A 27,439-nucleotide genomic window follows, 5' to 3' on the forward strand; every position below is an offset into this window, starting at 1 on the left:
ATGAAGAAGGTGGGACCCTCTTTACTTTGGAGCTCTCCAATACTACTTCTACTCCAGTTACAGTCTTTCCTTGCCATTTTGCATTTCTGTATGCACACATTTTCCATTGGCTCTGAAAGTAAAAACTTCTCTTCATATGTAATCCCCAGGGCTGGAGAAGCTACAGATCCTTAATAAATGTCTGCTGAAAGTTATGAATTCTCTCTGATGGAAGCACAGAATTCCATTGTTTATATATACCACATTTTCTTGATCCACTCATCTACTGAGGGGCATCTGGGTTGGTTCTATGCTTCCATCAGAAAGAATGACATCACCTCATTCATAAGGAAATGGAAAGACTTGGAAAAAATCATATTAAGTGAAGTGAGCCAGACCCAGAGAAACATAGATTTCATGGTTTTCCTCATTGGTCATATTAGTATAGGTCTAGGATAGTCCTAGCAGAGGATCTCAATGGCTCAACAGCTATGTACGTATGATCATATAAGATGAAGCTAAGCAAAATGAACTCCAAGATACGGAATCAAGAGGTTTTTCATTGTTGTTGTTATTTTTAATGGACTAAGTGAATTTATTTCTTTTTTCTTTCATTTTTCTTTCCTATGGCTTCGCTCCTGTTGTCACTGTGTTTGATTTTGGTACCCTGGCTATTGTATATATGTTTATCTGAATTAAGGAAGGGAAGGGAAACATCAAAATGGTGAGACAAAGGATAAAGGGTGAACCAATGCAACAGTGATACTCACAAGACAATACATTGGAAATTAACTGTATAACTGGAGGAGAGTTGGAAGGAGGAAGGTAAAAATGAGGGAGGGGATAACACCTATGACAAGAAGTGTACTCACTACCTTCTGTATGTAACGGTAACCCCTCTATACATCACCTTGACAATAATTTTTTTAAAAAAGAAATGAACTCATTAGCAAACCCACAGAACCCTCCATTTGAAGTGACTGGTCCTGACCAGGGCTCAGGATGTGCACTGGATCAGAACCACCTTGAAACTCACTTCCCTTCTGTGTCTTACCTTGACAGAGGGGAATGGCCTCACTCCACAGATGGTAGCCCTGGGGGTGCCGGGTGCAAATGGCCATGCTGTGTCCCACCAAGCGGTATCCTGCATTACAACCAAAGTGGATGGAGCCTCCGGGCTGGGTGCTTGTCTGACCCAGAATGAAGCCATGGAGTGGAGCCCTGGGCAGGCTGCAGTAAGAAGCTGAAAAACAGATACAAGTATGAGGACAGACATCTTCTTATCTGCTGGCCCCTGTCCTTTCTCCTACCTACATTTTCTTGTCCCTGCCACTGCTCTTTAGCAAGGTCTGAGTGGTCCACACTGAAAGACAGCCAGTTAAGTGAAGCCAAAATAACAACAGCACAAAGTTGAAAGCAGAGAAAACTGCTTTCTGGGTCCTTTTTATGGCTTGAAGACAGGCCAGGTTGTGTGGCTCAGTTCCAGTGTTCAAACTCCTTCAGCATCTAGGTGTCCTTGGAAAGAAACCCAATGCCTTGGTTCCCAAAAGATGTTGACTGTAGAGCTGCCCTGTTTCTGAACTTATTACAGATCACTGAATTGGACCTGTAATACTGTAACTACATCATAGGTGTTGGAACAATTTAAAAATGACCATGTTTATACAGCTTCTAGCACAGCCCAGGACATTTAGTGTTCAATAAATGGTTGTTATTTTTCTCTCTGTTGTGTAGGAGACCCTGTGGGAATCCAGGACATCTATTTCTCTACATTTCCCAGAGCTCATTTCTCCTCAATGGATGGCTTCCATGTATTTCATTCATTTGTCCAATAAATAGATCTCAAGTGTACAAAAAGTGCCAGCTGCTGTTCTAAATGCTGGGAAATTAACAAAGACGGAAATAGACAAAAACCCTAGCCCAAGAGAACCCACATCACAAACCCTGCCAGGAATGCTCAGAATATTAGTTGGGAAGGATGTCCAATTATCAAGTGCTACCTTGTCTTCCAACTAGCATTCTTCTCTTCCCTCCCTCCATCCCTCCCTTCTCCTCCTCCCCCCTTTTTGTGATACTAGGGACTTAATTTGGGGCCTTTAGCTTTGCTAGGGAAGTACTCTAAAACTTGAGCCACATCCTAGGCATTTTTCTTTCAGTTTGTTTTTCAGATAGAGGCTCAGGCCTTTGCCTGGGCTGGCCTTGAGTAAAAATCTTCCTATTTCTGCCTCCATAGTAGTTGGGATTACAGTTGTATGTACCATGCCTAGCTCCAAACCAATATTCTTTCTTGTGTAGTACTAGGATTTGAACGCAGGACTTCATAGGCAATTGACTTGCTTGCTTGGCTGGCATTCTACAATTTAAACCATGTACCCAGCTTGGCTTTATGCTGAGGCTCTTTTTTGGGAGTGGGGAGGGATGGAGCGTTAGGGACTTTTTTTTTGACCTGGGCTCTGTGAACATATGATCTTCTGGATCTCAGCCTCATGAGTAGCTAGGATTATAGGTGTGAACCACCAAACCAGCTCCCACTAATCTTGTTAAAGAATGTGTCCAACACTTGTTTGGAAGGCAGGCCAAACTCAGGCAGGGAGACTGCCAAAGGATCACTGGTGCATGGTGGAACTCTACATAGGTTCCAGATACTCAGTGCTGCTATGAAGCCTGCAGCTCATTGGACCCACTGCCTTTCCACGTGGCCATTGAGCAGCTTGTCATGTTTTCCTCCAACATGGAGATGATGGGGGTTCCAATAAACTCAATTTTTCCACCATTTCTCATCACATTCCCAGAGACACTTTTGTGCCTTCTTATAGATGGGTTGGCTGTCTCTGAGGCCTGGCCTTTGATCTGACTCTGACTATAAGATATGCATTGTAAAAGAAAAGATTGCAATCCAGTCATTCATAGCAATGTGGGTAGAAATGGAAGACATTATATGAAGAGCAATCAGCCAAGCACAGAAAGACAAATGCCACATGTCCTCACTCCTATGTGCAAGCTGACAAAAGTGATTTTATAGCAGTAGAGCATATGGTAGGAGTTTCCAGAGCTTGAGGCGAGTGTGGGAGTGGGGAAGGGATAGAAAGAGGTCAGTTATATGGTACAGAAAAAGGCAAGAGCATAAAGTTCTGGAGTTCTACAGCACAAGAGAATGCCTGTGGTTAACAGGATATCTATCAGCTATTAAGAAAATTCAATTTTGATTGTTCTCAACCCAAAGAAATGAGAGCTATATGAGGTGATATACAAATTTCCCTGATTAGACCATTATACACTGTATATATGTACAAAAATATCACATAGTTCCCCACAAATATACGTATCTATTATATGTCAAATGAATAGCAACAACAACTACAAACCAGAAAAGATCTGACTTGCAGAGCAGCAGAGAGGTCTCTGGTTTGAAAAGAGCCCAATGTTCACTATGTGTTTAACATCAGCCAGTTAAGAGATTAGCTGTCATAGGGTTCTTCAGTTAAGAAATTTGCATTAATGTTTTCTAAATTTCTAAGCAGACAGGATCCCCATAGGCATTATTTATTAGATCATAAACTATCTTGGAGACAAAGGCTGGCGGGGGGGGGGGGAAGAGAGGGAAGAACATGAGAGAAGCAGAAGAATGAGGGAGGGAGGAAAATGGAAAATGTCAGAGGCTACTCAGTCATAGGGATACAGATTTAGAGGAAGAAGCCCCCAGCCCCCACACAAAAGCATGCCACCTTGATGAGGAGACAGACCATGGCTTATGGGAATGTTCTGGGGAAGCATCTTAGAGATTTGGGGGCCAAGGCCTTTCTCATGAATCCCCATGGCTTACTCACCTGAATACCGAATCTTAAAGCCCTTCCGATTGTAGGCATGGTCAGATGACCAGCGCAGGTACACAGAGTTGCCGGTGCTGGTGACAACCAGGGGGGCTGAGTAATTTCCACTGAGGGCTTTCAGCAGAGGACTTTGTCCTGAAGGACCTGGAGCAAGAAGGACATGGTGGTATAGGCCATCCTGGCTCTACAGAGAACCACAGGTATAGACATGAGATTCAGCGGCTGGGCGATGCTTGGCATCTCCGCATTGCAGAAGGGCTCTCTCCTCTTGAGCCCCATCTACAGCTCTGCTCCAGGAAGTCCCTGCCCACCTATAGAAGTTGGCAGGCAAGATGACTTGCTGTTTTGGGACTTGGCTGGGGTCAAGCAGCTGGTGGATGGAAAAGCTGGTTTCCGAAAATGGGAAATTCTGTCACTTGACCACCCTACTTCTTGTGCACATGCTAAAAAAACTGCTTGATGTCCTCCATATGGACAAAAATATCCACTGAAGGAACAGATAGCAGAAAAGTCATCCGAGAGTCAGGTTTCACAAACATTAATATCAGAGTGCTCCATATCCTTTCCCAAGGCCCAAGGAGAAAGGCTTCTCTATGCCTTTTTTCCAAGCTAAATGACTGGGATTACAGCCTGAGAGAGTTTGGTTCAAGGTCCAGACAACACAGAGTTGGAACATCCACAACCTAGGATTTCTGCCCGGGGAGGAGGCCGTAAGTGAAGGTTCTTACCTGCTGTTGAGACAGCTCTTAGAGGCTTGGGAGAATGGTGAGCTACATTTAGTAAAGTGGGACCACCAAAAATGCTGTGGTGACGTATCGGGGGGAGAGGCTCAGGAAGAGGCATGTTCATGCTCCCACAGGTCTGTCTTGGCAGCAGAAACCCTGCAGGCTGACTATATTCCTCACTGGGCCTGAGGTCCTCACTTAATAAAGTAAGCCATGAAGAGCATTTTGGTGAGGAGCAAGCACTGGGTGATGCTGCCCTCTGTGGGCTGAAATGGATGGGAGAAGATATGGAGTTGACAGGATTCTATCTAGACTCTTCCAGCTAGGAGGGCCTGGCCTGCAGGATCTATGGAAATAGCTTGTAAGATATGGGATTTCCTTCCTACCTTCCTTCCTTCCTTCCTTCCTTCCTTCCTTCCTTCCTTCCTTCCTTCCTTCCTTCCTTCCTTCTTTCCTTCCGCCAATCCTGAGCTTGAACTCATGGCATGGGCACTGTCCCTAAGCTTCTTTTGCTCAAGGCTAGTGCTCTACCACTTGAGTCACAGCTCTACTTCCAGCTGTTTTGGCAATTTATTAGAGGTAACAGTCTTACAGGCATTTCTGACCGGGGTTGGCTTTTAACTGTGACCCTTAGATCTCAGCCTCCCGAGTAGCTAGGATTGCAGACATGAGCCACCAGAGCCCAGCTGGACGTGGGATTCCTAAGGGATAACTAGATGGAAGGGAGTGCAAAAAGATGTGAGTGAAACAGATGGCTAACCAGGTGAGGAAGGAAGTCAACCCCTGCAGAAAGTCAGGATCCCTTCTCCACTTTGAGGGCAGGGCCAGGCTTCCCTTCCTATTCTAGAACACTTACGCTATAGGAAAGGCAAAATGGTGCCAAAAAAAAAAAAAAGAGAGCAATTGTAGATAGTAGTGATTCATCTAGTTCTTCCTCAAAAGCCCCACCAATATTTACTGAGATGGCTGAATACTGTTGAAATGAGAATGTCTAAACACATGAGAGATGCTTGATTCAGAGTGTGGATCGATGCTGATTCCTGGGGGGGCCCAAAATCACCGTGGTGGTTGTTGATTGGAGAGTGATTATGAGCGGAGATGATGGCATCTAACAGAGCCCTTCCCAGTTCTACTCCACATGTACATTTAACCAGGTAGCAAGCTAGTGGTGGCATTTGTGCTGGGTGTGGTACCTTCCTCAGAGCAGATTCCATTCTCATGGCTTCCTGGAAGGCAACCACGAATCTGACAATGTGTTTTTTTTCCAAACCCATCAGTAAGGAAGGTCAGAAGCCATTGCAGTACCTATTCATGGTTCTGTCCCATGGCTATGTTCATTTTCCTGCTTTTTGTCATAACATACTATGAAGGGATGGACCATCTGAACATCCTACAGAATGGAGCATACTGGTTCACTGTAGTGGAGATACCATATTAATTGGATCTGATGAGCCATTAGTGACAATTAGTACAGATGTCTCTGCAAGGCTCCTATGCTCCAGAGGGTAAGAGATAAATTCTGTGAAGTTTACAGTGAAATTTCTAAGGTGCAGTGGCTTGGGGTGTGCTGAGACATTGTCTCCAAATTAAGGAGCAAATGGATGCACCCTTTGCTTCCTATCACCCAAGAGAAGCATGGTGCTTGACAGTCTCCTGGGGTTTTGGAGGCAGCACTTTCTTCGACTGGGAATACTGCTCTGATGTATTCATCAATGGATGGTCAGAAGCGCTGGCGTTGAGGGAGGGCTGGAGTGACAAAGGGCCCTGTGTAGGTCCAGATGCTAAGCAAGCAGCTTCTGTAGAACCCACCAGATGCCCTGGTTTGGGGTTTCCATGTTAGAGCAAGGCACAGCATGGAGCTGCTGGCAAGCCCTGATAGGAAAACTGCAGTGCAGAACTGCAAGGGTCTGGAGCAAGTCTGTGCAAGTCTGTGGTCAAAAGACCACACCGTCTTTTGACTTACCATCAAAGATCTCAAACTCATCATACTGCTTCTCACTGAGGAAGTATTCCACCGTCAGGGAGATGTTGTAGTCTGGCTCCACCTTCACCAGCCAAGAGCAGGTCTGGAACTGGGGGTAGCTTCCAGGGTAGCTCTGGCTCAGGATGACGCCGGTGGAGTCTGTCAGAAGCTCATTTGTTGGGCAGTGCACTGGGAGAAAGAAAGAGACACCAGACATATGGAGTGGGGATGGAACCAGAGCCAACACATTGGCTTCTTCCTGGTGCAGAAGATGACCACTGGAAACCAGGATTTGAGTACATTCATATTATGTGCCACATCTATCATTCTCTTGCTCCCCACATGGGGCCATATCTATTCCTGTGTCAATGCTGCAGTGTTGCTGGGACCCCAGACAGACGAGCTGGTGTAAATCATTTCCTTACTCAGAAATGGGTACTGCCACCTGGCTTTGAGATAGATGGGGTCGGTACATAACACACACAACAGCAAGATCCCCCCAAATCCAAAAGAGCTATCTATAAAATAAGCAGAAAACAGCACACATGGGATTTTTGGATAAACAGCAGGCTCTTCTTCCTGCTTCCCAAGGGGTGGGAGAGAGTAACCTGTCACTCCATTGATCTGTCACCCTATGGATTTGTGGGTAACCAAGTAGTAGACAGTAACGGTAATAGAGTAATCACAGCCAATATGAGCAGTTACCAGGGCAGATGTCATCCTAAAATGCTTCGTGTTACCAACCTACCAATCCTCACGATAACTCCATGGTACAAGTCTGCCATTATCCTCATTTTACTGGGGAGACAATCAGGTACCTTGCCCAGGGTTGATTGCCTAGTGAATGGAGATTTCAGCTGGGACAGCTAGTTAAAAGTGATTTCACCTTCTGCCAAGGCAACACAATGGGAGAAGACAATTACCGTCTCTGGTCCCTGGTGGTTTACCTTCACCCCAGCAGGGAAAGGGTGGTGTGTGAGTGACCTTCCCCTGATATCCCAGAACTTCCTCTTGCCCATGCTTAGCAATGTGCAATTCAGGGAACATCCACGTAAAGAAAAAGGAAGACAGGAACAAATGTGGCCATTGTAGCCACTTCTCAGTCCCAGAAATCAGAGAGGGGCGCTCATTTATCCATATTCTTTGCTCATTCATCACATGGACCTCTCTCTGGGGTACGGACTGAGCTAACAGAAAGATGCACAGATCCAGGGCTTGGTTTGGGAGGAAGTCCAGGCCCCAGCAAGACATGGCCTCGAATAATTACCTTCACAAATGGGGGGTGGGCCTTCGAACTGCAGATAGGTTCCAAGTTTGCAGGTCAGGATTTCATTCCCCACTAAGGTAAAGCCAGGTAGGCACCTGTAGCGCACGATGTCACCTGTCAGGAGAGATCAACATGGGTATTCTCTGGGGCAGTGAGATGGGGCTACTTAATATTAGTATTTTGAATCCACTTAGCATGTTTTTGAACCCACTTCCAGGCAAGATAACCAATGGCAGATCATGTTTTGTTCAGTAACAAGCTCAACTCCAATCAATGGCCCAGGCAGCTGCTTCTTCCTGCAGCTTGGCCTTGCCTGAGAATGTTTTCATATTCGAAGATATTTTATTCTATCTTACATGGACTTATTTCTTTAAAAAAAAACAACACACAGTGGAGAGCTTCTATCCCAACTCCTCTTAGTAAGGACTGGCTGGAAGGACGAAGGGGAGTATTTGGAGCACAGTGTCAACTCCCTGCAAGAGCCTTTGTCTCTCTGTGCACACAGGAAGTGGGATGAGCCCTGTTGCCTGGCCCCTCTTACCCCCCCAGCTCTGCCCCTGGGTCCCTGCTGGTTTGGAGATGGTGCATACCAATGTTGAATTCTTCGTTCTCAGTGACTACTTCGGCATTGGGGAAGATGGTAGGAGGAGGGCATTTGGTGAGTGGATAAGCTGAAAAGATGGAAAGATGTGTGAGTCAGGGCAAAGAGCATCATTCTTGAAGATCTAGTCATGCATTGGATCATTTTACATTCCTTCACCCAGAGGATGTGTATTAAGGAGTATTTATCTGCACACAGGGCAAATTTGCCCAAATATTATTTTGCTTATCTTCTGTCATCCTTCTTTATTTTTTGGTATGGTTTTGAACCCAAAACCAAGGCCTGCATTATAAAATTAGTAATAAAAAAAGGAGCATTTATGAAGCAGTCAATGGCAGTCGCTAGCACTGGGGGAGGTCTCCTTTATGTCCCCTCAGAAACACTCAGCCGACCCCTGGGGAAGCATTCTTTCCTGCTTGTGAGCAAGTGAGGCTCAGAAAGGTAAAGTTATTTCCCCAAGATAACACAGGAATTGAGAAGCACAAGTAGGATTTCAACCCAGGTCTGGCTGTTCCCATGACCTGTATTCTTCCCCCTACTCAGTATCTATGTCCTGTGTGTGGCTTCTGTGAAAAAAAAAGAAAAAAAGAAAAAAAAAAGGTGGCTCATGCCAGGAATCCTTCCTAGCTACCGAGGAGGCTGAAGCCAGGAAGATCATAGTTGGAAGCCAGGTTGGGCAGAAAAGCTTATGAGACTCCATTTCCAATTCATCAGCAAAATGTTGGACTGGAGGCATGGTTCAAATGGTTGAGCACCAGCCAAGCTGAACAAACACAAGGCTCTGTGTTTAAGCCTTGTTCACAAAAACAAAACAAAACAACAACAACAACAAAAAAAACCATGCAGTTTTGAAGATATGTGTAAATACACTGGGATTAAAAAGCTCGGGATTTTCTATGGAAACAGTAGGAAGATAATTAAACTCATCCATTGTCTTCTCAGAGATGACTCCTGGTATAACCTGTTTACTACAAGCTCTTAAAGAGTATTTGTTCCTTGCATATGTGTTTTTTTCTTACTAAATTTGCACCATATATTATATACATGGTATGGGTCTTTACCATCTAATACTATATTGGGCGAATTTTCCTTACATGATAAAGTTTCCTCACCATTATGAGATTGGAATGACTTCATAGGATTTAATCAAATGAAGTGATTTCACAGATGCTAGTGTTAAACAGTTACAAAACTATGACCCATGTATCTGTACATTTGTAATTTTTAATACTTTTTTCTATTATTTTTAAAACACTTGGAGCAATTAAAGTGAATGATTTTTTTTAAATGCAGGCATTTCTTTCCTAACATCAAATGTTAAATAGGACCCCTTTCTTTACTATATATTTCCTTAATATATATAATATATGTATATATATACATATATATATCTATAATTTTTTGTCAGTTGTGGGGCTTGAACTCTGGGCCTGGGAGCTGTCCCTGAGCTTTTCAGCTCAAAGCTAGCAGTGCTCTACTACTTGAGCCACAGGGCCATTTCCTCCCTCATATCTTAAGTGGGCAAAGATCATGCTGTATTGTATATAAAAAATGAAATTAAAACAATAAATACCTATCAATACAGCAAACTATTATGCTAGAAGTTGACCACCTAAAACATTAGTTTACTATTTTCCAACAAATGGCTATCATAAGACCATAGCTTGGTGTATTACACAATACTCTGCATCCCATATCATACATTCAGTGCATTGTGTACAATATCAAAGCTTTAGGATTTCCAAGAGTCTTATGTTGTTAAGGATTTTCCTGTAGGAAGAAACAAGGGCTAACAGGGAAAGCCACAGTGGAATATGATCAGACCAGTTCCATTGGCATGAACAGCACACCACCGCTGAGAACCAGGAGCATTGGAGATATACGCAGCCCCGCTAGGAGTGGGAGCGCCTTACCAAATGTGCCAGTGGGATTCTGATATTTTACTCACTGTGACTGAAATGTAATCGAAGAATTGTCCAGTGAATAGTTTTCTTTTAAGTGTTGTCTTATGTTTGGAGGATATAACTTGCAATTTTTTATATAGATGTGTCAGCTGACAAGTGTGACATTGAGAGAGATGTAAGCTTTGTGAAGTATTAAGACTTAAGAAACCCTCTTGAGGTAGTCAAGTACATTCCATCTTGATTTCACATAAACCAGGAAGACAGTGTCTAAACTTGAGGCATGCTTCCATTTTCCTGTGCAGGAAAAATGTTCCAACAGATGCCATCAATAGACAACAGTTCTAACACTGAGAGCCATCATTCTTGCATCTAATTTACTGAATGACTGACTAGCTATTGAGATCTCACCCTGGGTCAGTGCTGTGGTTGGTGCTAAAGATGTAAGAATCAACAAAACAACCTCATCCTGATATTTATCTTTAAAACTTCTTAAGGCACGCTTAACTTTTCTAAAAAAGAAAAAAATCAATTAAAAAAACCCTGCACTTATGCACAGCCTGAGTATTTTGGATTTTATGGTTATTGTTTGGATTGGTGTTCGGAGCCAGCCCAAACAGACAAATTCATGAGACTCATCTGAGTTAGCAAAAAGCTGGAAGGAAAGGTGTGGTTCAAGTGATAGAGTGCCAGCTGGGAGCAAGCAAGCTCAGCGAGCGCAAAGCCCTGAGTTCAAATTCTTAGAAAAATGTAATTGTACAGAATACACTCACATTCTTAAAAGCTTTGATTACGATAGCCAATGAGGGATGCAATCCAAGTTCATCGGTGGGTGGACAGAAAAATAAAAATGTGGTGTGCATGGCATGTTTTCAGACTTAAAAATGAAGGAAATCCTGAGATGTGGGACAACATGGATGAATCCTGAAGACATCATTCGATGTGAAATAAGATAACACAAATGGACAGACACTATAACTCCTCTCCCAGGAGATAGCTATGACTGTCAGAGTCATCGAGGCAGAAGTCAGATGGGCTGGTGTCAGGGTTGAAGGAAGGAAGAACAGAGCTTTAGTTTTACAAGATGAGAAACAATCTAGAGGTGATGATTACATGGTGATTTGATTGTATATCATTCTACTGGACTGTACAATGGTACACGTACTTCACCACATAGAAAATTACTGCTGGTAACCAGGTGGCTCTGGGTGACTCATGCCCGTAATCCTAGCTACTCAGGATTAGTGACTCTGGAGGCTGAGCTCTGAGGATCATGGGTCAAAGCCAACTCAGGCCAGAAAGTCTATGAGACTCTTATCTCCAATTAACCACCAAAAAAAGTTGGAAAGGGAGGTGTGTGGCTTGAGTGATAGAGTGCTAGCCTTGAGTGAAAAAGCTAAAGGACAATACCCAGACCTTGAGTTCAAGCCCCATATCACCACAAAGAAAATTACTGTGGGTTACAGTAATTGTCTCTGATAAAAATAATTCACGTTTGCATTGGATGCTTTTTGCTTTGATTGTGTGTTTTTCTTAGATTATTATTGCTATTTATGTTTGTTGAATTTATCACTGACCATCCATTCAGTTCATTCATTTTTTTTTAAACTTTATTGTCAAAGTGAAGTACAGAGGGGTCTGAGAAAAGGTATCATTATGTACCTCAGGCTAGCCTTGAGCTTGGGATTTGCCACAGATTCCCAAGTGCACCATACTTTTATTTTTTTTTAAATATGTCATTTTTGTCTTAGCTAAGGAACTAGTATAGAAAAAAATAGAATTCTACTTAGCCATATCTAAGAGTGTTTTCTTTCTAGATTAGGAAATTGGACCTTAGTAAACTTGCATTTTTCATAATTAAATTTTAAGGTTTTACCTTACTTTGTGCTGTTTGCATCTTTCCCCTTAACCAGTTCCAATGTTGTCTACCTCTTACATTAGGGTTCTATTTTACTTGATTCTCTTCTTCTAGTCATTTAGAAGCACAGAGTTCTGTCTATGATCTATTAGGGTCTACCTGACATCCTAATTTATTGGCATCAAAGTCAGAACATGAATAGTAGGTACTGATTCCATTCTCAGAATCTACTTTGGCATTTGTTAGTATAAAATTATTTGTTTTAACACTATAAGAGTTACAGTTATTATATTATTTGCAGCAAAAATGGATGGGTCTAGAAAATATGATACTGAATGAAGTAAGCTAGGCCTAGAAAAACAAAGGTCACAAGTTTTTTCTCATGTGGATCTTAGATTCAAAATACAACTTTCTGTGTAAACACACACATGCATATATATATATATACATACATATACATACATATAACATATACATGAGAGATCAAGTTGACTACAGTACAGTGTATGCAGAAGGGAAACTCCATGGAATAACCATTTAAAAATTTAACAGAAAGTTTAAGAAAATGATTATCAGGAAGCTGAACAAAGTGGAATGGAGGGGGGCTAATGGGAGAGGGGTGCATGCATGTAAAAGGGAATAGGATAAATATAGCAAAAACACTCAATGCACATATGTGACAAAGGGCATGAGAAATATGAAATGAATTTGGGGGTTGAGAACAGGTAGGATGAGGAGAGTGATGGGAGGGGTTACTGGACACATAAATGGACATGCTCAATTATAATCCCTTGTACAACCATTTCAAGTTTAGAAAATAAGACGATAATAAAAAATTATGGTATTTTCAGTCTGCCTCAAATTTGCATTTGCATTTTCAAGTCTTCATTTAGTGCTTCATTGGTATCACTACTTTTTTTACTTTTACGTTATCTTCTCTACTTGGGGTTCTTGGTTCATCCCTCCTTGGGTAATATTTCCTTGAGTGACAAGTTGAGATGGAACTAGGGTGGCTGTCTTTAAGCTCCTGAATCTAGGCAAAAGACAGCCTTGTCCTTTCCCACACAAAAGGCCCGATGTTTTCTTGCTCTGACACCTCTACACAAGTCACTCCCTTGTGTTCTGCCATCTAATATACATGCAATTTGGTTTGAGAATGGCCTGAGTTTGGTTTCTTTGCAGGTTCTCAGCTTGGGCTCTCCTGGGTTTCTCCTACCCTTCTACCTTTATAATTTGCAAATATTTCCACCCTCAGTATCTTTTCATATAGTCAAAGAGCTGATCCTATGTACAAAGTTGTGTATGTATAAGGTTGTCTTTTGTCTTCAAAATATTGTGGTTCTCTTCCATCCATTTGGCTCTTGTTAATAAGTTTTTCTGTGTGTGTTGGTTTTTCATTCACTGGATTGTCTCATCACCATTCTTCCTCCTCCTTCTCTTCCCCCTCTGAGGCTGCTGCTGCTACCAGCTTCTTTAGAGGCTGCTCTCCATTTCTCTAAGATGTTTCTTCAGTGTGGATTCTGCTCTGTGTTGACTTTTCTGCCAACTTAAATTGTCCTAAAACAGATCTCCTCCTCCTCCTCCTCCTCCTCCTCCTCCTCCTCCTCCTCCTCCTCCTCCTCCTCCTCCTCCTCCTCTTCCCCCTCCTCCTCCTCCCCCTCCTCCTCCTCCTCCTCCTCCTCCTCCTCCTCCTCCTCCTCCTCCTCCTCCTCCTCCTCCTCCTCCTCCTCCTCCTCCTCCTTCTTCTTCTTCTTTTTTGCCAGTCCTGGGGCTTGAACTCAGGGATTGGGCACTGTCCCTGAGCTTCTTTTGCTCAAGGCTAACACTCTTACCACTTGAGCCACAGTGCCACTCCCTGTTTTTTCTGTTTCTGAGGTACTGAGGAATCAAGCCCAGGACTTCATGCATGCTAGGCAAGCACTCTACCACTAAGCCACATTCCCAGCCCCCAACCCCCATCTTATTTCTTATCTAGCTCTTCTTATAAATAAAAACTAAGGTAGAGGAAAAGTTGGGAGCATAGTACAAAAACCCTTTTTCCTCCCATAAACTCTCTGGAGGTAAGTAGCCAACACAATATCCTACAACCCCGCCAAAATATTTTTCCTAAATGAGCATATTCTACTTCCTAGTCACAACCAAGTGCGAACATCAGGAAATGAACAGGACTCTGCCCTCAAATCCTCGCATCCCATGTATTTCTCTGCTCACATCAATAAAGCCCCCAGCAGCAGGGGCTCCTGCTCAGACACTTGTGCATTCATCCTCAGGACTCCTTTAGTCTGAGCAGTTCAAAGTCTTTTCTTGACCTTCATGCTTTTACACTTTTCTCAATCACATGCAGTGAATTTATAGTATGCCCCTTACTTGAGGTTTGTCTGTCTCTTCTTGGTTGGCTGAACTGTCATGAAAAGTTGCTGGGTTGTTCCCATTGCCACTGCTTGGCTACAAGTCTGATGCCTGCTGTGACCCTCTGATTAAATGGCATGCTCCAGGGTTCTCCACCCTCACGTTATTCTTTTCTCCTGTTACTATTGTAAAGGAGGTGGTTTAAGCTGAGTCAAGTATTCCATTCTCTAATACTTCTCACTCATTTATGTGGAAACACAGAATGTCCGATTGGAAAGAGCCCAAGTGTACTTTCTTGGACCTTATTATCAATGGCAGAAGTCGTATCTGTCTATTTCCTCACTGTCACTGTCTTCGGAGGAAGGAAGTTCCGTGGGGAGCAGGCATCTTACAGAACTGGAAGCACAAATACTCAATGAATTGTCATAAGCAGGAAATGCATTTCATCAATGCACCAGATTGGTTAAAATTCAAAACCCCGATAAAACCAAGTGTTTGCAAGGATGGAGAATAACAGGAGCATTTTCTTAGGAAGAGTGGAAATGGTTATAATCACTTTGGAAGATAAGTTCTGCACTTCCTGGTGATTTTTGGTGTGTTAACACAACCTTACAATTCCTGCTGAACTTAGGCTCTAGAGAAAGTCTTGTATGTGTTTAGCATAAAGGACTACACAACAATGTTCCTATTGTTTGAAATAAAATGACAAAATGCTCATTAGCCATAGATTAATCTACTGTATTTTTCATCCAGTGGAATGCTATATACTGTGGAAAAGTAAAATAAAGTACAGATATATGCATCAACTTAATGTCAAAAGTTAAGTTTTCAAATGAGAAAAGCGAAGTTAACAGCTGCGTGCTGGTGGCTCACGCCTGTAATCCTAGCTACTCAGGTGGCTGGGATCTGAGGATCACAGTTCAAAACAAGTCTGGGATGAAAAATCCCCGTGAGACTTTTATCTCTAATTAACCACCAGAAAACCAGAAATGAAGCTGTGGCTCAAGGTGGTAGAGTACTAGCTTTGAGCAAAAGAGCTCTGGGACAGCATCCCAGGTCCTGAATTCATGCCCCATGACGGACAGAAGAAAAAAAAAAGTCACCAGAGAATCTATGGTATGGCTGGATGTGCTCTGCTTCTCAAAGCTCGCGTGCTGGAAGCCTGATCATTAGTGTGTGATGCTGGGAGACTGTGGGGCTTGAAGAGGCAGGGATGGAATCATAGTTCCCACAGGATCCCAGTTAGTTCTCTGGAGAGTGAGTTGTTATATAAACAATGAGTCTGCCTGCCCCACCCCCACTCCCTGCCAAATCCCTCTGGCTTCCTGTCTGGTCAAGTGTTGTTATCCACACACATACTCCTGCTATTGTGAGGCTCTCACCTGAGGCCAACAGGTGCAGCGGCCTGTTAGGGACTTATAGTTTCTGAACTATGAGCTAAATAAGCCTCCTTTCTTTATGTATAACCCAGACTTGGACATTTTGTTATGATAGAAAATATACATATGGAAGTTATTCCATTTGTATGATGGAAATATCAGTACAAAATTGAACAACACATATTTCTGGAGAAATACATAGGCCATACAATCATAAAGAAAATGAATGGTTTAGAAACAAAAAGGGAAAAGAATGAAGAATAAACCAGGAGCTTCAAAAACTTCTGTGTCCTTTACCTTAGGCTCAGCAACAGCATTCATTTTACTATTCTTTCTTGACCATACACACCTTGAAAATCTTTGCAATACTCCATGGCTGGTAAAAGGTTCCCTGCGGCATGGAATGGGCCTCTGTCACTTGCTCAGCCTGCCCCCCATGAGCCCAGAGCCTGGACCCCGCAGTAGCTCCACTTTTGCCCCAGGCCCCTGCATAGTCCTCTGGTCTATGAGGCTTTGGACTCTCATCTGAGCTGGCTTTTAGGGACTTTCTTAGTCTGCTTAAATTGCTATAATGAATTACCATACACCAGGAAGTTTAAACAACAGAAAATCCTTTTTTTTCAGTTCTGCAGGCTGAGAAGTCCCAGACAGTAGTGTTGGCAGATTTGGTCTGGTGAGGGCCTCCTTACTGGTTCATTGTCTTTTCACTGTGTTCTGACATAGTACAAGGGACAGAAGAACTCTCTCAGGCCACTCCTATAAGGCCATCCAAGGGGGCTCAGCCCTCATGATATCATCACTGCCCAAAGGGTCCCACTACCTCATACAGTAACTCTGCAGCTTAGACTTCATTATAGAAATAGCAGGGGGATATTTAGAACAGAGCAAGAGCCTTGAGTGTCATCAGAGAGAAGGAAGGGCAGAGCTCCATGGAACAAGTGTACTTTGGGCGACAGAGAAGTCAGGAACAAGGATGGCCTGGAGGTGCTGGGCCTGTTTCCCCTGGTGCTGGCATGGACAGCTCCAGAACAGGAGCCAGAGAGCCGGCAAAGCACTAGGGCAATGTCACCCTGGGCTGTCAATATCTAATAACCAGAGCGGTGAGAACTAATACAGCTGCCATTTATTAGCACTCTTTATACCTTTGCCTCGAGCTAAGGATTTCCATGCATTATTTTATTTAACCCTATGAGGTTAGGAACTGATATTATTCTTCCTTAGTGGATAATGAATTTGGTCCCTGAGGATGAAAAGGAAGATCTAAGGTCATCCAGCTCATGTGGGATAGAGCCACGAGGAGAACCCATGGTTGTTACTCTGAACCCCACACTATCACTCTGGGGGAAAGTCAGGGAGACTTAAAATGAATTTACTTCCAAGCCTGGGGCTGAAGCATGTCCTTCAGGACTGGCGTGGGCACTGAAATTGACTAGAAGGCAGAGCCTCATCTCCATGGCGTGCTCACCCTGGGCTGTAGCTCCTGAGAGTGGTGAGGAGAGGCTGACATGTTCATGCCTCTCTTCCTCAGTTTCCCTACCCCTGCCTCAATCATAGGCTTAGGCTTTAGGGGTGAAAATGTTCACATTTCCAGCCCTGTTACCTCTCTCCTTCATGCACTCACACTGCAGTGACAGCAGAGACACCGCTGCAGAAATCAAGGACCTGGTGCCATCTCCTGTTATTATATCTGGAACCTTCCTCTGCCTCATTTGTAAGAGGAGGGTGGTAGTAATCATATCCACCCAGAACCTCACACAAGTCATAGGTGAAAGTACAGGTGAAAGCCTGGAGGAGTCAGCTCAGGAGGGGGAATGGTCACACAAACCTGGTCCAAATTGAAGAGAGGAATTAACTCAGCTTTCCTGATTCCAGTTCAAATGAATACAGATTATAAACCTGGGCTACATTCCATAGAGTGCAAAGCCTGTAGATTTTCTATGATGGGCTTCCTGCTATACACATGAGAAAATAACTAATAATTAGTTCATAACTAACTCTGGACTCTTGGTATTTTCCATCTTTTTTTATATTGGTACTGGGGCTTGAACTTAGAGCCTTGCCCTCTCACTTGGCTTTTTTCTTTTGCCCAAGGCTATACTTCCAGCTTTTTGGTGATTAATTGGAGATAAGAATCTAATAAACTTTTCTTCCCTGGCTGGCTTTGAGCCTTGATCCTCAGATCTCAGCTTCCTGAGTAGACAGGATTACAATAGTCAACTGCCAGCACCCAGCCTCACTCTGAGCTCTTAGAAGAAAAGAGGCTGCAAGTAAGGGCAAATCTACTGAACCTTTCATGCTTATGCTACTTGAAAGCATTCTGCTTCCCTTTATGCACAAAAACACCCCACATGAAGTGAGAAGAGGGGCTGGGCCCTGCAGAGGGGTTCTGTCTTTTAGAAGTGCAGTAACTATACAGGACTTGGCTTGTGAATTGGTCTGAGTGAGTGGACTTTGGAAAGTTGGGTCTGGTGCCCAGGGTCACTCTCTTGCGCCTCTGTGCACTACTAGTGTGTGTAGGAAGGGAATTTTCACAGATGAAGAGAGCTCGGTGCAGGCAGCTGTCACAGGCTAGCCCACTTACTTCTCATAACTGGGGACACTGAGTCTCAGAAAGGCCATGCAGCTCACTCAAAGTCGTGAATGGCAGAGCCAGGAGTCATGTTCAGCCTTGACCTGAGAGTCTGAGGTCCCCTCCCCACCAGGCCAAGCTTCCATACTGACCGGAGAAGGCAAGGGCGAAGATCCCGCCAGTGGCCGCATCCTGGTGGAACTTGAGCAGGACCTGGTTGGTGGAGCTGTGCACGGTTTTCCTGGCCAAACTCCGGGTGAAGACTCCAAGCTGTGGGGATGTCTGCTGTGGCCCATCCCTGCATACAGGAAAGAAGGTCCTGGCCTGTCATGGGTCATCCCAACTGCTTGCTCTCCCAGGGTCCACAGTGGCCTTGAGAGAGACCTAGAGAGTGTGGGTGGGACTCATCTTGCACCCAAGCTCTTTTCCCTATGCCCTGATCCACACCCTCCATTCCTCTGCTCAGTCTCCAGACAGAGTTGATGACATTCATAAAGTTCATTTGCACAAAATCCTCATCCTCCTGGTTCTTCATCAGCCCACCCTCCAGTCCCCAGTAGGTTCTGAGGCGTTGCAGGCACCGTGGAGCAGAGCTGCAGGTCCTACTGCAGGTCTTCTCAGTGTGAAGTAGCCCTGGGGCTGGGCTGGGGAACTGGGATGGGCATCTCTTGCTACTCTCTGAGCCAGCTCCATTTCCTTATCCCTCAAGCAAAAAGACACACCGATATTGCTTTTCTGGGGAAAGGATTTTTTTGGACTCTATTTAGCGATAGATTTATCTATACGTATTTATAGCATTAGATCTATCTATAGATTTTTAGACCCATTTAAAGATCTATATCTATCTATCTATCTATCTATCTATCTATCTATCTATCTATCTATGTATGTCTATCTACCTACCTACCTACCTATCTATGTTGAGTTGTCCAGTTCAGTAGCCACTAGCTACATGTGGCTTTTCACACTTGAGTTCACTGAAGTTAAATTTAAAAATCAGCTCCTTAGTGACTATAGTCACATCCATGTGCTTAGGAGCATGTGTCTGGGCACTTCCATACTGGATAGCATGGCCATAGAACATTTCCATCAGTGTAGAGGGCTCTTATGGACAGCATTGGCTCAGGAGGTAACTCAAGGGATTTCACACAACTCCATCCCAAGCCTCTTCCACTAGTCTAGGTAGCTTGGTTACATCTGTGCAGAATGTTGGTTTGAACTCTTGAAATATTAAGGAAAGCCTCTGATGCCAACATATTCCCATGCACACACCCCTTAGTACTTTCATTGGCTGTGAATGTGGCACCTGGTCCTACCAGACAGTGATGAAGTCTCCAGAGGGTTCCGTCTGCAGCAGGCTGAGGTTGAGGTGGACCCCATGACCAATGGGCACAGTGATCAGCCAGACACAGTCCTGGGAGCTGGAATATGGACTGGGGTACCCTGGGGAGTACACGGTGCCATTTGGGGAAGTGATGTTCCCACCACAGGGGACTGTGAGGGAGAGAACACAATATGTGAGTGCTGAGACCGCACCTACCTGAGGGTTCCGAGGACTTCCTAACAGAACTCCAGCTCTAGCAGCCCTCCTCCTGCCAGGAGACCAGGGGGGATGGGGGGCTGAGGGGCTGTTCCACCAGCCTCACATACCATGCTCTGCCTGGCTCTGTGCTATCAGTGTAGGCCCCTCTGGAAGTGTCTTGCCCCCAGCCTGCCCTTTCCCTTCAGAAGGACACAGAGGAGCTATTCCCTCTCCTCTCCTGGGAATGGGAGGAGTGGACATTAGATTGGAGCTATAGTATTTCTGCTTGGAGGAGCTCAGAAATTTCTATCTATCCTTTCCATTTTCTTTTCTTTTTTTTTTTTTAAAGTTTTTATTATAAAACTGATGTACAGAGAGGTTACAGTTTCATATGTTAGGCATTGGTCCATTTTCTTTTCTGGTGAGGATTTCTGAAATGAAGCTAAGATTGGGTTAAAATCACAGCAAAAGCACTTATTGACCAGATGAATTAAAACAAGTAGTTGAAGCTCTCTTAGTCAATGGTTCCTTGCTTGTAAAATAGGATTAAAAGTATTCCCTCATGGGACTGTGGTGGCAATTAGTGAAATGACATGTGTCAAATGTTCTGCCTGAGGCTGGGAATTTATCTCAGTGGCAGAATGCTTGCCTAATATGCATGAGGCCCCGAGTTTGATCTGTAGGACTTCAATCAATCAAACAGTCAATCAGATGATCAATCAACGATTCTCTCTGCTTGTCTTCCTCATCTCGCAAAGCAAAGGGTTCCCATAAATGCAAATATGTCCTCAAAGAGGCTGTCTTTCCACATGCGGCAACTATCCACTGAGTGCCAGAAGAAGCCTGGGAAGTAGGATGCCCAATTTTGGCCCTATGGGACCACCAGCCCACTGGGCCACAGCCAAGAACATCTATAGCACAGGATGGCACCTGTCGTTGTCAGGGAATGCCACAGGGGACATTTGAAGGGGTAATTTAACTGGACCCAGGGCAACTGAGAAGGGTTCCAGCTGGAATTCACAGTGGATGGGAGAGATCTAAATGACCGCTCTCCTTAAGGCAGAAGCAGGTTGGAGATGATGGAGCCGCTATGTGTTCTCTGTCCCCAGCTGTACATATTGGTTCCATATGTGCAAGCCTAAGTAGTCAAGGTGGGACAGGGGAATGCCATATGAGGAAGGGACAGTGTGTGTGGAAGAACCAGTGGCAAGAAAAATATGGCATATGGGAAAATGAAACATGACATCTGAATGGAGATAAGTAGGCACTAGTCTGTGCCATATTAGGGGCCTGGAGTTTGCCCCAGGGGAGAAGGGGATGCCTTGCTGGCTTCTAAGTAGGCGAGTATCAGGAGATGCTGGTGGTCTGGAAGGCTCACTGCCTCCCTGGTGGGCGCAGAGGACAGTAAGGCTGTGTGTGACTTAGCTTGGTGAAGAATGAAGTCAGAAAAGTAGAATGCACATCTAAGCAGTGGCCTGGATTAAGGTAGAGACCGAGGATAGAAAAAGGCAGATGTATATAATACTATACTCTACGACTTCATACTGTGCATGTTGTAATACATATGCACACGCTATAATTAGGATGTAGAGAGCAGGCCTCGGTGAATCTGGGAGATCAGGGAAGGGAAGCGTTCCCAAGCTGAGGGCTGAAGGCCTAGGCAACTAGGCATGCTCATTACGAGACAGGATTTCAGTGTAATGACAGAAAGCCACTACGTTCAATTTTCAATCTGTTGGGAAATAAGTGAAGATATTTAATAAACAACTGGACATACAGGTGTCCTTCTCAGAAAGTAAATGTGGTGTGCAGATAAAGATGGGATGTAGGAGCAGATGAGAGCAAGGAGACAGTCAAGAATAAAACTCCAAAGAACAATACTTAAGGGGCAAAGAAGAGAGGACTATAAAAGCTGGTATACACGGCTGGAAAAGCAAGCAGATACAGTGCCAAAGGCACTAAGCAAAGAAGCTTTCCCAGGAGGGAGAGGAACTTCTGGCTCAGACAGCAGACAGAAAGAACTCTTTTCTCTCTCCCACACTCTATAAACAGATAAACAAATGAAATCAGAAGGGAATCAAGGCAACAAGATCCACAGTGAAGGTTACCCCATAACGTGGTTACAGAACAATCGCAGGATGATTGACTATGCTCAGGATAGCTGTAAAAATCTGAATAATTGGGGGGTTGATACTTTTAGAAATAATGATCTTATATCCTAACTCTAGGACAGCTCATCAGGGCTGGGAATAAGGCCTTTTCCTCTATGGAGAGGGAAAACTGAGTGTTCAGTCAGTGTAATCTCATGAAATGTCTCATTTTACTAAGGGAGACACTGAAGCTCAGAAAGACAAGTGGTGCAGGGAAGGAGGGGTCAGCTAATCTCAGAGCCAGGGAGCTTTCTCCTGTGTAATGATGGTTCCCAGGTCATTCTTGTTTCAAATTCCAGCATCTCCTCCAGCAAAACGCTGGGCTGGTAGAGTGAAAAATGAGAGGAAGCAGAACCAAGAGGCACATGTGAGGGTAGAGGCAGCATAGCTTCTGGGTCATCTCCCACCTGCTTCTACTAACGAAGAAGTCCCATGAAAGTGTGTTAGCTACTTAGCTCTCTTCAGATTCATGTGGGAGGGAGAGAATAACAATGGTGGAAAAGAAGGGAGCCAGAGACTTCTCAGTAAGAGGCAACATTTTCTTCTCCCTTTGGAAAGGTGCCATGATTGACACTTTCAGAACACCACATCTATCCCATCAATCTAGATTTTTCTAAGGGCTGGGTATGTCATTCCCTGGCCTTCACAGGGCTTGCTCAGTACTCTACTGTCTGGATCTTCTCCATGACTAGGCTTTTCACACTCAGGTGGAAAGAGGGTGAATGAAGTTTTCCTTGATCTCCAGCACTGGTGACCCCATGGAGCAGGCAGGAAGAATGTGGGGCTGCTTGGGGTCTGTCTTTATTACCACTGTAGGAAGGACCACCAGGGATGAGGGAGGTACATACCTTCACACCTGGGAAGGGGATGGTCCCAGTTCCGATTGGTGCCATGCTGACATGTGAGGACAGGGTGGCCAATTAGTTGATATCCTGAAAGGCACTCGAAGGTCACTGATTGTCCAACATTATAGCCAGCTCCTCTCACGATGCCATTGGCAAAGGGCTCTGGGTCTGGGCACTCTTGAAGTTCATAAGCTGGAAAAGATCAGAAGAAAAAGGTCACATTATTCCTACCAGATACATTTTCTTTCCCTAAACACATTAGCAAAGTATCACAGCTGGTGATATGCTAGATTTGAGACACAGACAGAACTTGATCCTTTACTTGTTGTTGGCTTTGGGTAAGTTCTTCAGCTTCTCTATGCCCCTGTTTTGTTATTATAAAGTGATTATGGTAAGGAGGAAGTAGAAGGGCACCAGCTTGGCTCTCTGTACAGTACTGGCTCATGGGAAAAACATTAATCACAATTTCTTATTAGTATTGCCTAAGGAAAAGAAGCCTCAAGGAATAATTAGTTAGGTGGAACTGTTATTGATTGAGCACCTATTTGAGGCCAGGTGTTGGAGTCTGTGCCTTCCTGGTCCCTGTTGTTGGTCTCGTTTGTGTCATTGAGCAATGACAAGATCACAAACTCAGACTACAGTGAGTGGAGTCTTTCCAATTCTGCAAAATTAGAACCTATAAAGAAGAAATTTGGTGGGAGCAAGCCAAACCTGCAGCAAAGACAGGCATTTTCCAGAGGGACTGGTGTGGCTAGAAGGAATGTGTGACTGTCACACAAACCAGTCCCTCCAAAGAGCACGAACGCCCTTCCCATGACAATATGTGGGCTGACTCAAGGTGTTTTCCTCGGAGTGCCTGAGGTCACTGAAGGGCTGACTGAGCATGTGCCACAGAGCAAGGCCTGCTACTAATTGGGTCCACGGGACCAAGAATATTCTTTATGGTGGTAATTGGATCTATTTTACATGGACAATCAGTGGTAGGAGGAGGTGAACCATTTCTACAGTGGAAAATTTCCATGGGAGCAGCTGAAATGGCATGAATATTCCACAGGAGTGGATGTGTTTATCATGCAGGGTAACAGTATAAACAGCAATGGCTGCCAAGCTAATATTTTTTAGGTACCTATTCTGTGATGGTGGCTATGTTTCCATTTGGTACTATAAGAGGGGATTCTCAGGCCTGGTAGGTTTTTCTAGAAATCACTGAGGTAATTGGGGGTGCCAATAACTGAGCAGTCATGGGGGGTGGGGTTGGAGAGATGTGGTTCTGTTTCTAGAGAGGGTTTTGGCTATGAAGTCGTGGTGGAGGCAAGGAACTTGATGCCCAGGAAGGCTTCTGATGGGATGGGCTAGGCTGTTAAGGAAAGCCTTGATGGGAATTATGTATGCTCAAAGAAGGTGAGGGGTCTGAAGAGGGTGTGTGTTAAAAGCTGGGGTAGCCAGGTGCTGGTGGCTCATGCCTGTAATCCTAGCTACTCAGGAGGCTGAGATCTGAGGATCACAGTTCAGAGCTAGGCCAGGCAGAGAAGTCCATGAGACTCACCAATCAACTACCAAAAAAGCTGGACGTGCAGCTGTGGCTCAGTGGTTCCAGTGCCAGCTTTGCATGTAAAAGCTAAGCCCTGAGTTCAAGCACTACTACTAGCACCCTCCCACTCTCACTCCCCCCCCAAAAAAAAGCTGGAGTAGCTTTGATGAGAGGTGGTGGATGTTGCTTATGCGAATCGTCTAATAGAAGCTTTTCAAAGAGAGAAATTTCATTCTGTGAGGAAGGCTGGATCCCTCTTGTGGCCAAGACTACTTTCATAGCTTTGGAAGAAGCTAAAGGGGAGAGGCTGGGGCCTGAGGGCAGAAACGAACCCTGAGTAGTGGGCATCAACTTTTTGACAAAAGTAGGATGTCTATGGGAGACTGAGTCACACTAGGGAAGCATCTAGAGGAGAAGCTGGACCTACTCAGGGCTACCACGTACAGCCGTGCAGGTCAGGCACTATTCCCACTGTCACAGGACTGAGGGCCCCGCACACAGAGCAGATGGAGTTTCAGGGAGAGGATGCCGGAAGCAGAGTGTGGGGGAGAGGCTGCTGTCTCATGGAGCCCTTCTGGAAGTGGAGCCTCTGTAAGCATGGCTGGTCCCCATACAAGAAAACACGTTTCATTCTGCAAGACTTGGGCACTCTTAGGTCTGAAACTGAAGCCAGCATCCTGTTGCTCCGTCACTTGTCCTGATGGACAGTAGCAGTTCGGCATTTTTTTTCTTTCGTTCCTTTTTTGTTTTTGGTGTGTGTACGTACCAGTACTGAGGCTTGAACTCAGGGCCTGGGCACTCTCCCATAGCTTTTTCACTTGAGGCTGGCACCCTACCATTTGAACCACACAGCTCCACTACCAGTTTTTTTTTTTTTTTTGTATTGGTTAACTGGAAATAAGAGTTTCATACTTTCCTGTCTGCCCTGGCTTTGAACCATGACCTTTAGATCTCGGCCTCCTGAGTAGCCAGGAGTGTGAGCCATTGGTGGCCGCCGCAGTAATTTCAGCTTCTTAAAGCCCATTGGGAAGTGGTGGATTGGACAGTCAGAAATGCCCGAGATGGGCTGGGAATATGGCCCAGTGGCAAGAGTGCTTGCCACGTATACATGAAGCCCTGGGTTTGATTCCTCAGCACCACATATATAGAAAAAGCCAGAAGTGGCACTGTGGCTTAAGTAGTAGAGTGCAAAAAGAAGCCAGGGACAGTGCTCAGGCCCTAAGTTCAAGGCCCAGGACTGGCAAAAAAAAAAAAAAAAAAGAAAAGAAATGCCTGAGAAGACACAGATGGGCAACTCAGCCAAGGGGAACTGTCGGTTATTGGGTCTTGATCCTTGAAGCCTCATTGGGTGCTATGGAGCCCACCACAAAAGGGGTAGTGAGATCCAGGGCCCAGAAAAAATGCATGTGGCCAAAAGAATGCCCGCAGACAGTTCTGCTCTCTGCTGCTTAGCCTGTTGAATGTGGAAGGCTGGGGAGTTGGGTGGTTGTGGAGAAGGCAAGGGAAGCCGGCAGGGTACTCCTGTCCTTACCCTGGTACTCCAGCTTAAATCCTGGCCGGTTCTGGGAGTGGTCGCTGTGGAAATACACGGTGGTTTCGTGGGATGTGGAAAGGAGGGAGCCTGGCAGCTCACTCCCGCTGAATCTGCCCATCATGCGGCTGGTCTCGTAGGGGCCATTCCGGATTTCTATGAAGTCATGGTTGGGCTCGGTGGAGAAGTTCAGGAACTGGATGTGAGCTCCTGGGAGCAGGACAGAGGCAGACAGTCCCCAAAGCCAAGTCAGCTGCCCCCCAAAAGCATCTCCTACCAGAGCCCAGAGTCCCCCTACCACCCCCCCCCCACTAACTTCCCACACAATCAGGGGTCCCAGGACAAGCCTTGGGAAATGGGTCTAGTCCTTTCTTTGGCCTCCAAGCAGAACCAGAGAGTCTATTACTCATTCAAAAGCACAGGCACCACTCATTTTCAAGCTGTATCCTGAGTCTACTTTATTTGATTGAAAGTGAAGTTCAGGGTCAACATGTGACTTAATTTGCGAGTCATATGTCTAGTCTAATATCAACATAAAGACAGTTCCATGGAAGTAGACTTTTTACTAAAATATAGCAACCCTGACTCTTAATAAAAAGACATGACTGTCAATACTGGTATTTTTCTAGAATACTTAAGGGGATTTTGAGACACAAGGCCTAGAATTATACATTATCTCACTTGTCCTATTGGGAAAGAAACTGAAATTTATACTTTGAGGTCTTAGTGGGTGTACCAAGATCTAGCAACCCTTCTTGGTGGTACTTGGAAATGAACACAGGGCCTTACACATGCTAAGCGAGTATTCCACAACTTCAGCTAGGCTCTGGGTCCCTTTGCATTTATTTTGTTTTTGAGATAGGGTCTTGCTAACTTTCCCCAGGTTGGCCTCGAGCTAGAGATCCTCCTGCCTCCTTCTCTTTTAGCTGGGATTACAGTCATGTGGCTCCAGGCTTGGTTTACATAACCTCTGAAAGATGTACACATTTATGTGAGCTTTGTAGAAAGGAGGTAGAAACATCAATATATGTTTACTAATTCGACTTTTAAAAATTGGATGACAATGGAAAATGTTACTGAAAAAAATCTATTTACCAAGCACAGGAGACTGTCCATAGTAGTGTTAATTGTGAAAAAGAAGACTGTAAACTAGCATATAGGATCTAATTCTAGTATTTGTGTTTTTTAAAAAAACCATTGGAAGAACCTTAATTCATTTAGTGATGTGTCTACTGAGTATGCGACTTGCATTAAGGCTATGGGAGGTGCGGCCTAGGAGAAACAGGGTTAGTAGGTTCCTGTCCTTAAAAGCACCACCGTTTAATGGCAGAGGACTGAGATATTTCTGATTGTTTTTGCACGATGAGATTTTAGATGGATTTTGACTTTTAAAATCTGTGCACCTGTACTTTCTAATTTGCTAGAATGATCACATACGT

At 44.5% G+C, this 27,439-nt stretch overlaps 1 protein-coding gene across 1 annotated transcript in view; it reads right to left on the reverse strand.

Annotated features, from left to right (window-relative positions):
• Window positions 1-27,439, reverse strand: part of Csmd2 (CUB and Sushi multiple domains 2) — a 519,739-nt gene that overhangs the window by 48,600 nt on the left and 443,700 nt on the right. The window contains exons 41-49 of the mRNA XM_048350831.1: window positions 26,001-26,210; window positions 22,942-23,130; window positions 19,738-19,915; window positions 18,574-18,719; window positions 8,355-8,435; window positions 7,765-7,878; window positions 6,498-6,686; window positions 3,807-3,953; window positions 1,034-1,222 (exon numbers count right to left, since the gene is read on the reverse strand). Of these exons, the coding sequence (XP_048206788.1) occupies window positions 1,034-1,222; window positions 3,807-3,953; window positions 6,498-6,686; window positions 7,765-7,878; window positions 8,355-8,435; window positions 18,574-18,719; window positions 19,738-19,915; window positions 22,942-23,130; window positions 26,001-26,210 (1,443 nt within the window). The remainder of the gene's footprint in view (window positions 1-1,033; window positions 1,223-3,806; window positions 3,954-6,497; window positions 6,687-7,764; window positions 7,879-8,354; window positions 8,436-18,573; window positions 18,720-19,737; window positions 19,916-22,941; window positions 23,131-26,000; window positions 26,211-27,439) is intronic.

Source organism: Perognathus longimembris, chromosome 7, assembly GCF_023159225.1.
Source record: "Perognathus longimembris pacificus isolate PPM17 chromosome 7, ASM2315922v1, whole genome shotgun sequence".
Taxonomy (NCBI): Eukaryota; Metazoa; Chordata; class Mammalia; order Rodentia; family Heteromyidae; genus Perognathus; species Perognathus longimembris.